This window comes from Oncorhynchus kisutch, linkage group LG18 (assembly GCF_002021735.2).
Source record: "Oncorhynchus kisutch isolate 150728-3 linkage group LG18, Okis_V2, whole genome shotgun sequence".
Taxonomy (NCBI): domain Eukaryota; kingdom Metazoa; phylum Chordata; class Actinopteri; order Salmoniformes; family Salmonidae; genus Oncorhynchus; species Oncorhynchus kisutch.
The window spans coordinates 51,855,904-51,871,745 of NC_034191.2; the positions used below are offsets into that span (position 1 = coordinate 51,855,904).

General features: G+C 45.3%; 1 protein-coding gene across 1 annotated transcript in view; it reads right to left on the reverse strand.

Moving 5' to 3' along the window:
* The window catches only part of LOC109909317 (receptor-type tyrosine-protein phosphatase N2), a 276,630-nt gene that overhangs the window by 97,385 nt on the left and 163,403 nt on the right, over positions 1-15,842 (reverse strand). The window contains exon 11 of the mRNA XM_031796270.1: positions 12,114-12,178. Within this exon, the coding sequence (XP_031652130.1) occupies positions 12,114-12,178 (65 nt within the window). The remainder of the gene's footprint in view (positions 1-12,113; positions 12,179-15,842) is intronic.

The window sequence follows — 15,842 nt, forward strand, 5'->3', positions numbered from 1 at the left end:
GGCCTGATTGGTGGACTGCTGCAGAGACGGTTGTCCTTCTGGAAGGTTCTCCCATCTCCACAGAGGAACTCTGGAGCTCTATCAGAGTGACCATTGGGTTCTTGGTCACCTCCGTGACCAAGGCCCTTCTCCCTGAATGCTCAGTTTGGCCAGGCGGCCAGCTCTAGGAAGAGTCTTGGTGGCTCCAAACTTCTTCCATTTAAGAATGAAGGAGGCCACTGAGTTCCTGGAGACCTTCAATGCTGCAGAAATATTTTGGTACCCTTCCCTAGAGCTGTGCCTCGACACAATCCTGTCTCGGAGCTTTAAGAACAATTTTTTGACCTCATGACTTGGTTTTTGCTCTGACATGTACTGTCAACTGTGAGACCTTATATAGACAGGTGTGTGCCTTTCCAAATCATGTCCAATCAATTTAATTTACCACAGGTGGACTCCATTCAAGTTGTAGAAACATCTCAAGGTTGATCAATGGAAACAGGATGCACCTGAGCTCAATTTAGAGTCTCATAGCAAAGGGTCTTAATACTTACATAAATAAGATATTTCAGTTTTGAATTTTTAATATATTTGCTAAAATTACTCAACCTGTTTTTGCTTTGTCATCATGGCGTATTGTGTGTAGATTGATGAGGAAAAAAAGTTCATTAATGAATTTTAGAATAAGGCTGTAACACAACAAAATGTGAAAAAAGTCAAGGGGTCTGAATACTTTCTGAATGCCCATATGATTTACAATTGGTTGAATAATCTGTTGACATGCAGCTCAGGGAATTATGTGCTTAATAAGTGCCTATCCACATAAGCGGTTTGCAGAAGGTGTCAAAATGTCAATGAATCTCAATTTACCCACCATCTTAATCAGATTGTGGACAGGTAACTGTAAACTTCCAGCCTCCTCCTTCACTGCACTCAGAAATTCAGATAAAAATTGACAACTGGTACTCTGATAAAAAAACATATATTCATTCTAATAATAGTTGTTAATGTAAATGCGATGATTTGAAAATCAAAACGGTGAAAAAGTTCAGGGAAAACCTAATTATGTTGTATTTTAAGGACATGATAAACAGTCGCCCACTATGATGGCACCAAATGTTCAGGTGCTAAAAGAAGACATTACACATTACTACTTCCCCCCCTCCCCCAATGTGACATTCTTGCTCTTCAGCTCCAATTTACCTACTCAACAATGTCGAGCAACTTTTAATTTAAAACATAACATAATTACACTTGAATAATGCAACCAAACCATATTACACTCTTCAATAATGCAACAATTCATAATGTGCAGACAATTAAAGGGTTTATTTCTTGTTTATCCACACATTAAATTAGCTTGCACAAAAATAGCACAGCTGGCTAGCTACTGCTAGCTAGTAATGTTAGCATATCAAGCATAAAGGTTTACTCCTCTAATACAAATATAAAAGCACAGTACAGTGTGGTTCATAGTATAGAAATACCTTCCTAGGTAGCAAACTAAACAAAATTATTTCTGAATTTTTCTTAGCTACATCGTAATAGCTGCATCAGCTAGTTCGCTGATAGCCATGAATACGGCCACGCAAATGACTTTCAAAGCTGAAATCTAAATTTAGTTTGTCTTCGGTATCAATTCTATTTGAACTATCATTTTATGGAAAAAAACTGAGAAATAATGAAATGTTAACTATATTAATCAGCCCGTGTAATCATCTGCCAGAGAGTAGCCACAATCGGCCCGAGTCCCAAGTAATATATTCGGGCCATATAACTCACACCGGAATCAGACCGAGCTCAATCGCTTCATCCTAGCCATAAGTAATACTGCCAAAGGCGGGCCAGACTTGGGCTACATGAAGTCGGCTGAGTCTGAATCTCAGCCAAGTGCCCCGACTCTCAGCCGGAATTGGCCCAGATCCACTGCGCTAGCTGTTATGTTAGCTGAACCATAGCTAGATACTTCTTAGGCCTACATTACAACTTTAGTGTTTTAAACTTACCTTAGAACAAAGCAGGCATAATTTTAGCAATATCATGAAAGTCATTATATGAGGTAAAAAGCAAACTGTGAATGAAAAGCTAGATTGTATCTTGCCTGGTTTATCAGTGCAGTCAAGGGGGGAAAAAACACCATTGAGATTAGCTTTTTTTCAAGCTACGGCATCAATTTCAGAGTGTAACAGGCTTTTACTGCAATTTTCGGGTGAAAACTCAATAGAACAAGTCTGAAATTTAATTCAAATGTTATAAATATAATATAACGACAATTCTGTTTACACTTCCCTGCATGGAGGGTGGAAACTGGGGGCCAAGTGCGAGTGTGACCTCCGGACGTAGTAGTCAAGACTTGACAAGTTCACATAACAGTAATAAGTATAGTCTCAGGATTTTGTTCGATACCTCTCAAGAATCTCCAACTTTCGTCAATGTAATACAGCTGGCTAACGCATCTCTCTCTGTCTCTCTGTCTCTCTGTGTGTGTGTGTGTGTGTGTGCACGTTGACTCATCGACCCCTCCTGATCACAAAAAGGACGGGAGGAGAGTATGCACAGTCACGAAGCTCTGTGTGCCTTTTAGGAACATCTCTCCATGAAACGGAGGACTGCTATGGTACCAGTACTACAGGCTGATTCTCCAAGCAAGGTGTGTGCACACTGATATTCTCCGTAGGATTTTCATTTACTGTCAATGTCAACATTTCACAGCCCTAGCGAAGAACTGATGATATAGTGCTAGGATTGAGATGAACAAAAACATTGTATATTTTAGGCATTCTACAGCTGTTACGGTTTTCTAAGTGTGGTGAAGGAGAGTCGGACCAAACTGCAGCGTGTCGATTGCGATCCATGTTTATTTAAACAAACGTAAAACACGACTAAACACGAACACTACAAAAACAATAAACGAAACGAAAACAGCCTATACTTGTGTCAACTAACATCAAACAAGGACATCAAGACACTCAGGACAAATAGGACAATCACCCACGACAAACTCAAAGAATATGGCTGCCTAAATATGGTTCCCAATCAGAGACAACGATAAGCACCTGCCTCTAATTGAGAACCACTCCAGACAGCCATAGACCTTGCTAGATAACCCCACTAGCTACAATCCCAAAAACATACACACCAAAACCCCAAGACAAAACACACCACAATACAAAAACTCCATGCCACACCCTGGCCTGACCCAATACATGAAGAAAAACACAAAATACTTAGACCAGGGCGTGACAGAACCCCCCCCCCCCCCCCCCCCCCCCCCCCCTAAGGTGCGGACTCCCGAACGCACCTCAAAACAATAGGGAGGGTCCGGGTGGGCGTCTGTCCATGGTGGCGGCTCCGGCGCGGGACGTGGAACCCACTCAGTTAATGTCTTAGTCCCCTCTCCTCGCGTCCCTGGATAGACCACCCTCGCCGCCGACCATGGCCTAGTAGTCCTCACCCAGAACCCCACTGGACTGAGGAGCAGATTGGGACTGAGGGGAAGCTCGGGAGTGAGAGAAAGCTCGGGAGTGAGAGAAAGCTCGGGAGTGAGAGAAAGCTCGGGAGTGAGAAGAAGCTCAGGAGTGAGAAGAAGCTCAGGAGTGAGAAGAAGCTCAGGAGTGAGAAGAAGCTCAGGCAGGTAGATAGATCTACCAGATCCTGGCTGGCTGGTGGTTTCAGCAGATCCTGGCTGACTGGCAGATCCTGGCTGACTGGCAGATCCTGGCAGATCTGGAAGAGTCTGGTTGACTGGCAGATCTGGAAGAGTCTGGTTGACTGGCAGATCTGGAAGAGTCTGGTTGACTGGCAGATCTGGAAGAGTCTGGTTGACTGGCAGATCTGGAAGAATCTGGTTGACTGGCAGATCTGGAAGAATCTGGTTGACTGGCAGATCTGGAAGAGTCTGGTTGACTGGCAGATCTGGAAGAGTCTGGTTGACTGGCAGATCTGGAAGAGTCTGGTTGACTGGCAGATCTGGAAGAGTCTGGTTGACTGGCAGATCTGGAAGAGTCTGGTTGACTGGCGGATCTGGAAGAGTCTGGCTGACTGGCGGATCTGGAAGAGTCTGGCTGACTGGCGGATCTGGAAGAGTCTGGCTGACTGGTGAATCCTGGCTGACTGGCGGATCCTGGCCGACTGGCAGATCCTGGCCGACTGGCACTACTGGCGGATCCTGGCCGACTGGCACTTCTGGCGGATCCTGGCAGACTGGTGGATCCTGGCTGACTGGTGGATCTAACTGATCCTGACAGACTGGCGGCGCTGGACAGACTGGCGGCGCTGGGCAGACTGGCGGCGCTGGGCAGACTGGCGACGCTGGGCAGACTGGCGGCACCGGCGGCGCTGGGCAGACTGGCGGCGCTGGGCAGACTGGCGGCACTGGCGGCGCTGGGCAGACTGGCGGCTCCTTGCAGACTGACAGCTCCTTGCAGACTGGCAGCTCCTTGCAGACTGGAAGCTCCTTGCAGACTGGCAGCTCTGGCTGCTCTATGCAGACTGACAGCTCTGGCTGCTTCATGCAGACTGACAGCTCTGGCTGCTCCATGTAGACTGGCTGCTTCATGCAGACTGGCAGCTCGGGCTGCTTCATGTAGACTGACAGCTCTGGCTGCTCCATGCAGACTGACATCTCTGGCTGCTCCATGCAGACTGACAGCTCTGGCTGCTCCATGCAGACTGACAGCTCTGGCTGCTCCATGCAGACTGACAGCTCAGGCTGCTCCATGCAGGCTGGCAGCTCTGGCTTCTCCATGCAGGCTGGCAGCTCCAGCTGCTCCATGCAGGCTGACAGCTCTGGCTGCTCCATGCAGGCTGACAGCTCTGGCTGCTCCATGCAGGCTGACAGCTCTGGTGGCTTCTTACAGACTGACAGCTCCATATAGGCTGGCAGCTCTGGCTTCTCCATGCAGGCTGGCAGCTCTGTCTGCGCTAAACAGGCGGGAGACTCCGGCAGCGCTGTAGAGGAGAAAGGCTCTGGCTGCGCTAAACAGGCGGGAGACTCCAGCAGCGCAGGAGAGGAGAAAAGCGCTGGCTGCGCTGAACAGGCGGGAGACTCCGGCAGCGCAGGAGAGGAGAAAGGCTCTAGCTGCGCTAAACAGGCGGGAGACTCCAGCAGCGCAGGAGAGGAGAAAAGCGCTGGCTGCGCTGAACAGGCGGGAGACTCCGGAAGCGCAGGAGAGGAGAAAGGCTCTAGCTGCGCTAAACAGGCGGGAGACTCCAGCAGCGCAGGAGAGGAGAAAAGCGCTGGCTGCGCTGAACAGGCGGGAGACTCCGGCAGCGCAGGAGAGGAGAAAGGCTCTAGCTGCGCTAAACAGGCGGGAGACTCCAGCAGCGCAGGAGAGGAGAAAAGCGCTGGCTGCGCTGAACAGGCGGGAGACTCCGGCAGCGCAGGAGAGGAGAAAGGCTCTAGCTGCGCTAAACAGGCGGGAGACTCCAGCAGCGCAGGAGAGGAGAAAAGCGCTGGCTGCGCTGAACAGGCGGGAGACTCCGGCAGCGCAGGAGAGGAGAAAGACTCTAGCTGCGCTAAACAGGCGGGAGACTCCAGCAGCGCAGGAGAGGAGAAAAGCGCTGGCTGCGCTGAACAGGCGAGGCGCACTGAAGGCCTGGTGCGTGGTGCTGGTACTGGTGTTACTGGACCGAGGACACGCACAGGAAGCCTGGTGCGGGGAGCTGCTACCGGAGGGCTGGAGTGTGGTTGTGGCACAGGATGGGCTAGACCGTGAAGGCGTACTGGAGATCTTGAGAGCAGTGCTGGCACAGGACGTGCAAGGCTAGGGATGGGCACAGGAGGCCTGGTGCGTGAGGCTGGCACCAACTTCACCAGCCGACTAACACGCACCTCAGGACGAGTATGGAGCGCTAACCCAGGTGCCATCAAATCCCCGACACGTTCCGTCAGGGGGAATTCCATGCAAAAAGCACCAACACAGCAACTCCCTCATTTCTCTCTCCTCCAATTTCCCCATTAACTCCTTCACAGTCTCTGTTTCGCTCACCTCCAACACCGGCTCTGGTTCTGGTCTCCTCCTAGGCTCCTCACGATAAACAGGGAGAGTTGGCTCAGGTCTGACTCCTGACTCTGCCACACTCTCCCTGAGCCCCCCCCCCCCAATACATTTTTGGGGCTGATTCTCAGGCTTCCTTCCGAGTCGCTGTGCTGCCTCCTCATAACGGCGCCTCTTCGCTCTCTCCGCCTCCAGTTCTTCTTTGGGGCGGCGATATTCTCCAGACTGAGCCCAGGGTCCTTCTCCGTTTAGGATTTCCTCCCATGTCCAGAAATCCTTATAGCGCATCTCCTCTTTGGGCTGCTCCTGCCTGTTGACACGCTGCTTGGTCCGTTGGTGGTGGGTGATTCTGTTACGGTTTTCTAAGTGTGGTGAAGGAGAGTCGGACCAAACTGCAGCGTGTCGATTGCGATCCATGTTTATTTAAACAAACGTAAAACACGACTAAACACGAACACTACAAAAACAATAAACGAAACGAAAACCGAAAACAGCCTATACTTGTGTCAACTAACATCAAACAAGGACATCAAGGCACTCAGGACAAATAGGACAATCACCCACGACAAACTCAAAGAATATGGCTGCCTAAATATGGTTCCCAATCAGAGACAACGATAAGCACCTGCCTCTAATTGAGAACCACTCCAGACAGCCATAGACCTTGCTACATAACCCCACTAGCTACAATCCCAAAAACATACACACCAAAACCCCAAGACAAAACACACCACAATACAAAAACTGGCCTGACCCAATACATGAAGAAAAACACAAAATACTTAGACCAGGGCGTGACAACAGCCCCTTTTCTATGTCTCCTCTTGGCCCTCTCACTTTTCCCTGAGAGAGTTTTTCACACATTCACAGGAGTGCTGTTATGGAGCCACTAACGTGATCTGGACAGCAATATCATTGGTAAAACATAATGACAACTTAAATTACTTAAAAAATGCCATGCTTATTAAAGAGCAACTGAACTCGAAAATCAACTTCTCAGGTTTAAAACGGCCTATTGATATTAGTCAGAAACATGTATTTCTGTGCCAAAATGGACAATAAATATGTAAGTTTATTCCAAAACAGAGTTTGTTTTAATAGATTTGAGTAACTGAGGTCATCATGATATACAGAAGGGTTGGGTTTTGATTTTGATCATGCCCACTTCCCCACTAACACGGGATAATGCCTAGGGAGAATTGTCATGCACAGAGAAACACCTGCAATGAATGCACTCTATCTGCTACGCTGATTGAGCTCTATCCAAATCGTAGCAGCCAGAACCATTCAGTGACACAGACCTGCCCCTTACACAGCACCCCGGACTTGTTTACATAAGACAACTCTTCGCTAATGTTATGTTGAAAGAACACTTGGCCCCTAGCCCTTTTTGGAGTTGCCACTTGCTGATGTGTTCAATAGTGATAACTCGAGTATGCGAGGTGCTTGACTTGGACTGAAATAGGTGCCGGTACAGTGGTAGGCTTGATTACCAACAACGACGAGACGGCCTACAGGGAGGAGGTGAGGGCCCTCGGAGTGTGGTGTCAGGAAAATAAACTCACACTCAACGTCACCAAAACAAAGGAGATGATCGTGGACTTCAGGAAACAGCAGAGGGAGCACCCCCCTATCCACATTGACGGGACAGTAGTGGAGAAGGTGGAAAGTTTTACGTTTCTCGGCGTACAAATCACGGACAAACTGAAATGGTCCACCCACACAGACAGCATGGTGAAGAAGGCGCAACAGCGCCTCTTCAACCTCAGGAGGCTGAATAAATTTGGCTTGTCACCAAAAACACTAAAACTTTTACAGATGCACAATTGAGAGCATCCTGTCAGGCTGTATCACTGCCTGGTATGGCAACTGCTCCGCCCACAACCGTAAGGCTCTCCAGAGGGGAGTGAGGTCTGCACAACGCATCACAGGGGGAAAACTACCTGCCCTCCAGGACACCTACACCACCCGATGTCACAGGAAGGCCAAAAAGATCATCAAGGACAACAACCACCCGAGCCACTGCCTGTTCACCCCGCTATCATCCAGAAGGCGAGGTCAGTACAGGTGCATCAAAGCTGGGGCAGAGAGACTGAAAAAGCTTCTGACTGTTAAACAGCCATCACGAACGTTGAGTGGCTGCTGCTGACACACTGACTCAAATCTCTAGCCACTATAATTATAAAATGGATGCAATAAATGTATTACCAGTCACTTTAAACAATGCCACTTTATATAATGTTTACATACCCTACATTACTCATCTGATATGTATATACTGTACTCTATACCATCTACTGCATCTTGCCTATGCCGTTCGACCATCACTCATCCATATATGTATATGTACATATTCTAATTAATTCCTTTACACTTGTGTGTAAAAGGTAGTTGTTGTGAAATTGTTAGATCACTTGTTAGATATTACTGCATGTTCGGAAATAGAAGCATAAGCATTTCACTACACTCGCATTAACATCTGCTAACCATGTGTATGTGACCAATAACATTTGATTTGATTTGGTAGCCTACTCATTTTGGGTGCCGGTATTGTTTATATTTAGGTGCAGGAACGCTATAATACTTTTTAGCTAATATTTTATAAGAGGTGCAGGAACTCAAGCAGTAGAAAATGTGACCTGCCGGTACTCAGTCCCCATGACCTCCTGCCCAAGTGAAGCACTGTGTCTGTTTTGGTCAAAATGAAAACAATTGAGATGATGTGCACTTGTCTCCTTGTCTCCCCAATTGCTCCCATTCGCGAGCATCTTGTCACAACGCAACCGATTTTGTAACATGATTCCCTATGAAACGCTGCCAGACAGATGCACACTCTGGTTATAGATAGTGAGAAAGTTGTAAAACAAAATGGCACCGAAGCACACACGTCACACTTGTCAGTGACTTGATGGCTTGCCTGCTTAATGCACCTGCTAGCTACTACTAGCTAGCTTCATTGACAAACACAGATGGAATTTAGCTAGCCAGTGATTCTGGGCACTGATGAACAGTGTGTATCTTGTGCTTTATTATGTATAGTTTTCACAGCTTGCTGATGAATGATCAAAAATCAGTCCAGCACAGCAGTAAACTTGATACTGTCTGCAGAGCAATAGCTACTAGTTTTCATGCACATTTGTTTGCTTGAGAATTACTGCACTAAACACCTGAACTAGATGTAAAATTGCGTGGCAAAAATAATGACTAATTTCTTGATTTATCTTAGAAGAATTCAGACTATTTAGAGGAAGTGTTAGTGGCTATGTTGTTGATACTGTTTTTTGGTCTCTCTTGAGACACCGCAGCAGCTACAGTGTCTCAACAGGGACAAACAACAGTAACTGCCAGAGTACGATAACACACCCACATTGAACCACACCCCCCAAGACTGAAATCTTAATGAGCACCATAAAAACACATGCAGAATCTGTGATTTCAGTCGCTCTGTTCTGTTGTTGTGGTAAATGTAGCTAATGAGTCACAAAACAAGGACATTTTTAAGGAAATGGGTTCTAGAAAATCTATAGGAGGACCAGATATTGTGAAGTCTATCGATTAGGGTCCAATCTCCTCACTTTGACATGAGCTTATCTTGGTCAACATCTTCTGCAATCGATGTCCGTGGTTCTTAAGCTGTTTTGTCATTCTGCCCCATTTTTAACAAAGTCAGACAGGGTTAAGACGGAGAGGCAATGGTTGTGTCCTAAATGCCACTGTGTTCCCTAGGTTAAACAATAAAGGACATAGGGTGCCTAGAGCTCTAGGCAAAGTTAGTGCAACATAAAATAAATAGTTTGCCATTTGGGACACAACCTGTGTCAGCTCCACTCTCGATACTCTTAACAATACCAGGTTGGTTCATTCCATGCAGCTTCACTCTCGATACTCTTAACAATACCAGGTTGGTTCATTCCATGCAGCTTCACTCTCGATACTCGTAACAATACCAGGTTGGTTCATTCCATGCAGCTCCACTCTCGATACTCGTAACAATACCAGGTTGGTTCATTCCATGCAGCTTCACTCTCGGTCCTCTTAACAATACCAGGTTGGTTCATTCCATGCAGCTTCACTCTCGGTCCTCTTAACAATACCAGGTTGGTTCGTTCCATGCAAGAGCAGGCACACTCCAACCTGTTACAGTGTAGGAATCCTCCAATTTGATTGTGACAGGATATAAACCCCATCACATCTAACTGGTTGTGCCTTTATTAACTTAATTTCATTTACTTTATTTGCCAATGTATTTAGTTATCTACTTAAAACTAGGGCACCATTTAAAGCGTGTGTTTTGCAAGCTAATGCATAGTTACCGACCCATGCTTTGGCATCTAGCTGAGGTACCCACTAATAACAATATATCAGCGGTCACCCCATAAATTCACCAACTAATAGTTGTGCTCAATTCCATTTAAACTAATGCATTCTGAGAGCACTCTCCACAGGCACTCTCAGCAGCATGTTCTGCCACCGTTTTCAGAAAATTATCCCTCTGTCCCCATTCAGGGACTAAAAACCACTGGGATGGATTGAGCCTTATTTGGGTTTGGACTATGACAATGCCAATACAGAAAATTAATAATTACAGGGCTTGGCTCTCACTGTACTTCCCTCAAATACACATTTTCTAATCACACTCACGGACATGCATGCACACACACGCACACACACACACCACACGAACGAACACACAAACGAACACACACCACAAGAACGAACACACACACACACACACACACAGCATCTGTCTCTGATTTCCTACTCCTGAGGTAAAGGATCTCTCTCTCACTCCGGTTCCCTATAATTGCATCTAATTATCAACAAATATGACAAATCACAGCCCTCCGTCACTGTTTGCCTTGTGCTTTCTGGGTGTTGGACAAGAGTGAAGATGGAGTAAGAGGAGAAAAAGATAGAGGGCAAGAGAAAGGGAGAAAATGGTAGATGAGGCGAAGGAAAAGAGGACTTAAAAAAGAGGGAGGTAAATGCGTAGGCATAAGCAAGAGATTCACAGTAGGATTAAATCAATCGAAAAGAGTGTGACAAAGTCCATAGGAGGGATTGAGCCAGGAAAACGGTCCCGACTATGTTACCCTGTTGCTATTGACAACGGCAGCAGCCCACACACAGGCTACGTCCATTTAGTTCCCAGCATGCCTCGCGATGATCTTCATGGCTCACAGTGCCACCGCTGTCTGTCTCATTTCCGTAGAAAAAAATTCTAGGAGGGCTACAGCCCATCAATGGCTGTTTGATTACATCCTCACCTACCCCACACTACTTATGAATATTTATTAGCAGCGTCGCCATCGAATGAACGCACATCTCCCCTGCTCTCATCCCGGCACTCATCTTCAGTATCTTTTTTGGACTCTTAATTTTTCTTATGACTATGTCACCGCCAGCCATAATGTCTAGCCATAAAATGACAGCTCTCCAGATAATCTGCTCATTGTTCCTTGTCTGCTATTGAAAGTGTCAAAACACACTGCAATTTGTCTCGTTGTTCTTTATTCTCCATGGGAACCAACAACCCTAAGGAGGACAGGAAATGAATACAGAGGATGTGTATCAAAGCAACACAGTTAACAGGAAATACATTTTGCATTAATTTCAGCTCACGATCAATGTCTGGTCGCATAATGGGGGCTTCGTAAAGGATGCAGGCGGTATAGATGGCCAAACTGCCATATCTGGAGCCATATCACCGGAGAGAGCCCAGTGTACCAGAGACACAATGGTTTCTATAAGATCCGGGAGCATTCAGGTTTGGTTCAATTCCTTTACAATGAAACATGATGCATGTTGGGTGTTGGATGATGAGCTCAGTATTCTCTTTAGGGACTTTACAGGGTAAGATATAACTATACAATATCACACAAATGCTATTCAATATACAGCCTCAGTTGAATACCATTGGACATGTCACATAACATCACATTGAAGCAATCCAGCATCCGGATGACTTCCGGATAAAAATCATTTTGGGGGGTCAGTTTTATACTTCGTTCGACACCGATATAGTCAGTGTTGAATGTTCACAGCGCAGAAATTGAGTAACTAGAAATGGCAACCCCATTCAGGTCAATCATTCTATGGTTCCCAGCTTGAAACAGACAATGAAACAGGACTTACATCACTGACACCAGCCTCCAGGATCTTCACACCAGTTTCCTTCTCCAGCTGCTTCTTTTGCTGAACTGCTTGGGAAGACACCAGCACAAGACCAGAGTTGTGTGTGAGTGGAATTAGTAAAAAAGAAAGAAAAAAGAAACATAATGTAATGAATAAGTGGAAAGTGGAAAGTGGAAAGTGAAATGAGTGAGTGGAATGAGTTGTGTGTGAGGAGTATTATGTGAGCAGAATGAATGACGCAGAAGAACATGTTTGACCGTCTAATTCTTGAAGGGAAACAGGAGAGCGTGACCGAAAGAGTGTGTGACATAGTGTGAGTGAAAATTAAAGATAGATAACCACACAGTGATTCTCTCACAGTTTATTGCAAAGTTTTCACCCAAAGGTCTTTGTCAACATGTGACTTCAACTCAAACTCCAGACTCATCAGTGACCAGTCAAAGTTTCACTTACTGTTGGCTACGGTACACATGCAAGAGTTAGCCCAACTACCCTACAGATTTAAAAATGTACCTGCAACATCAGGGTGATCAAGTTAAGATCCTACACCGGTACACGACCACAGAATACCCTACAGTACAGTGTCTAGAATCGAGCACATAGGCATCGCACAACGGAAATGTTCTTGTTACTTTGCTCTGACGATTATTAAAATGGTTGTAAAGTGGTTTATGAGCAAGACCTTTGCACACTGTCAGCTGCCGAGGTACATATGTAAGATCTTAATTTGATCACCCTGTTGTTGCAGGAAGTATATTCAAGGTATAAAAAGGCTTCTAAAGTTTATAGTTGTTACTTTAAAATGTCCTACTTGATTTGCCCTAAAAATGTCCATTCATAATTCACACAATAATTCACATTTCCTGTTGCTTGCAGGGCAATTTTGTCTGCTGTGAGAAACTGGTCAAATTAAGATTGTATATCTGTACCAATGAATGTTTAATATTTATTTGAATGTAAAAGTGCTAGTCGATGTACTGCGTAATTCATTTCTCTTGGTTCTTGCAGTAGTTAATAGGATTGCAATATGAGTTTGATCCATAAATCTATTAAAGGATGCCCCTCGCTAGTTCTAAATGCAATATTTAACAAAGATATTCTCACACAAATCAAAGCAAGTGGCATGCAACATTTAAGATCATACACTCGGCAGACTTGTTTTTTTTCTGTGCATGTTTAGCCTTTGAAACACTCACTTTGATGGATACATTTATATTGAAAAACAAAATCAAAAGGGGTCTTATGCCAAATGATATGGTGAAAAGAAAAAACAGAGTATCATTTTAATTGAGTTTGTTAGCATGTGAACTGGGAAATAGGGAGAAAAGAGAAATAGAGAAAGCCAGAGAGAGAGAGGGTCCTTTAAATCCCATTCCCCCAGATTAAGGGTATGCAAATGACCCTGAAGAGCTGAACCTTACCTCACTCTCCAAATTCTGCAAGGGCCTGTTTAATTAGTATTTTAATCAATTCCAATGATTCCACACACTTGGCAATTTATGCAGCATTCCATATAATTAAGCACGTTACTTTAGTGCCATCATTAGGAAGGCTAATTACAGCCCTCTCTCTCTCCCACTCCCTCTCAGTTTATTGTCCGACATCCTGCAAGCGCTGATCACCCTATCGTCTCATCAGCGATCACCATAGTGATGGAGACGTCTTGAATATATAGTCAGGACTTATGGAGTGAAGTCTGGCGGGAGGAGGGGGAGAGAAATAATAGGGGGGATCCATTCAGAGCACAGATATCCATTAGGCCAGCAGGCATCAAGCAAGCTACAGTACAGTTCATTAAAATGTCAACACAAAGATTGCAGAGAGTATAGAAAATCAGTTGTGGGGAGTAGCAGCCATCTTGGATCTGTGTATCTACCTGTTGTGATTTAGGAGGGTCAAATTAGGAAGCTATCTTGGTTCGGGTGGCAGGTAGCCTCGAGGTCAGAGCACTGGGCCCATAGAGATAGATAGAGGACTCATCTTTATATCTGTGCCATTATAGCGTCTGTGATAGCATGGCCAGCGCCATTGAGGCTACAACCCATAGGAATCCCCACCCAGATGCCTACTTTGACTACTTTAAAATGGTGGAAGACGGGTGGAAGCCCTCCCTTTTGTCTACAAGAGGCCTCTATCATTCTCTATGGTTGGGCCAGTAACTGAAATGTCACTGGTTTTAATCCTGGAGCCGACAAGGTGAAACATCTGTCGATCTGTCCTTGAGCAAGGAACTTAATCCCAATTGCTCCAGGCGTGTTGGACAATGGTGACCCTATCCATGACCCGTCTCCCTGTGGGTGTCTTAGGGGGAGTTGGGATGTGCAAGAAATACATTTCCATTACACACTTGGAACAATGAACACTTGTACAAGTGTGTAACAGGTCAAATACAAACACCCCACAAATTATTATTAGTCAACCTGGTGGTGCTGGTGTTATTTAGGAGTGGGTAATAAGGCAGCCATCTTGGATCAGTGTGTTATTTCAGGGGGGGGGGGGGGTGTAAATGAGGTAGGTAATTAGGGCAAGCTGGGTGGGAGGAGCAACAGAAAGGTCACACTCAGCATTTAGTCTTAAGGAGGACCTCTCAGGGAGCTGATCACTCAGGTATAATAAGAAGTGGAGACTGCGTCCAATACGTCTAACCGTTGTTTTCAAGTTATTCTACTCACGTTCACATACTCCGATTCATGGACCGTCTATATCCAGGTTGTATCCAGTTTAAATGGATCAACATCACATGCACACTAGCACTCAGTGCACACAGGGATTACCGAGAGCAGCGACGATTTCATCACATCATCCAAAAACATGGCAGACATTAGATTCATATAAAAATCGCCTGTGTGATGAAAAAGACGAAACGGCTTCAGCAACAATTATTTGAATAATTCAATAGATATGTTGTGCACAAAGGTGATGACTAAAGTGTCTTATTAGGAATTTTCAAATCAAACTTCTCTATGTGGCTATCTAAGGAGATTATCTTTCTGGGCCTGGCATCTATTAAACTGCAGTAACCAAGAAAAACTGTAGTAAAAACTGTAGGGCCAGGGTTCTGGTGCTTCTAGACCAGAACCCTGGCCCCTTGGAGCTGTGGCTGAGTAGAGAGCCAGTCAAAACATTGAGTTGAGCCTGACATCAAAACACAGTCTAACTTCTATCTGCTGGCAGTTTGCCTGACAAGCTAAAAGGACACAGTGCATGCTAAAACCAAAGAAGCCTGAAGGTCACCATCTAACTCTAGTTGAACTTTCAACTCATCGAACTCATGTACCCAGCTAGCACATTTGGTTCTTTGGGAATCGTGGGAACGTATGCTTTTGTTTTCACATTGGTTGTGGGAACAGAGCAATACATTTCATGACTGGTAAAACAAAACATTCTGAGAACAGTCGTGGAAATTAGCCTGTTCTGGGGAAGTTTTGTTGGGAGGTTCTGAGAACATTTTACTCTGGTTCCTTGAAAGTTTCCCTGGGAGGGTTTATTAATGCTCTGAGAACTGAAATTATATTTTAAATGTAACCTTTATTTAAATAGGCAAGTCAGTTAAGAACACATTCCTATTTACAATGATGGCCTACCGGGGAACAATGGGTTAACTGCCTTGTTCAGGGGCAGAATGCCAGATTTTTTGCCTTGTCAGCTTGAGGATTCGGTTACTGGCCCAATACTCTAACCACATGTTTGTTAATAACTTAAAACATTCACTGAATGTTTCTATAAGAC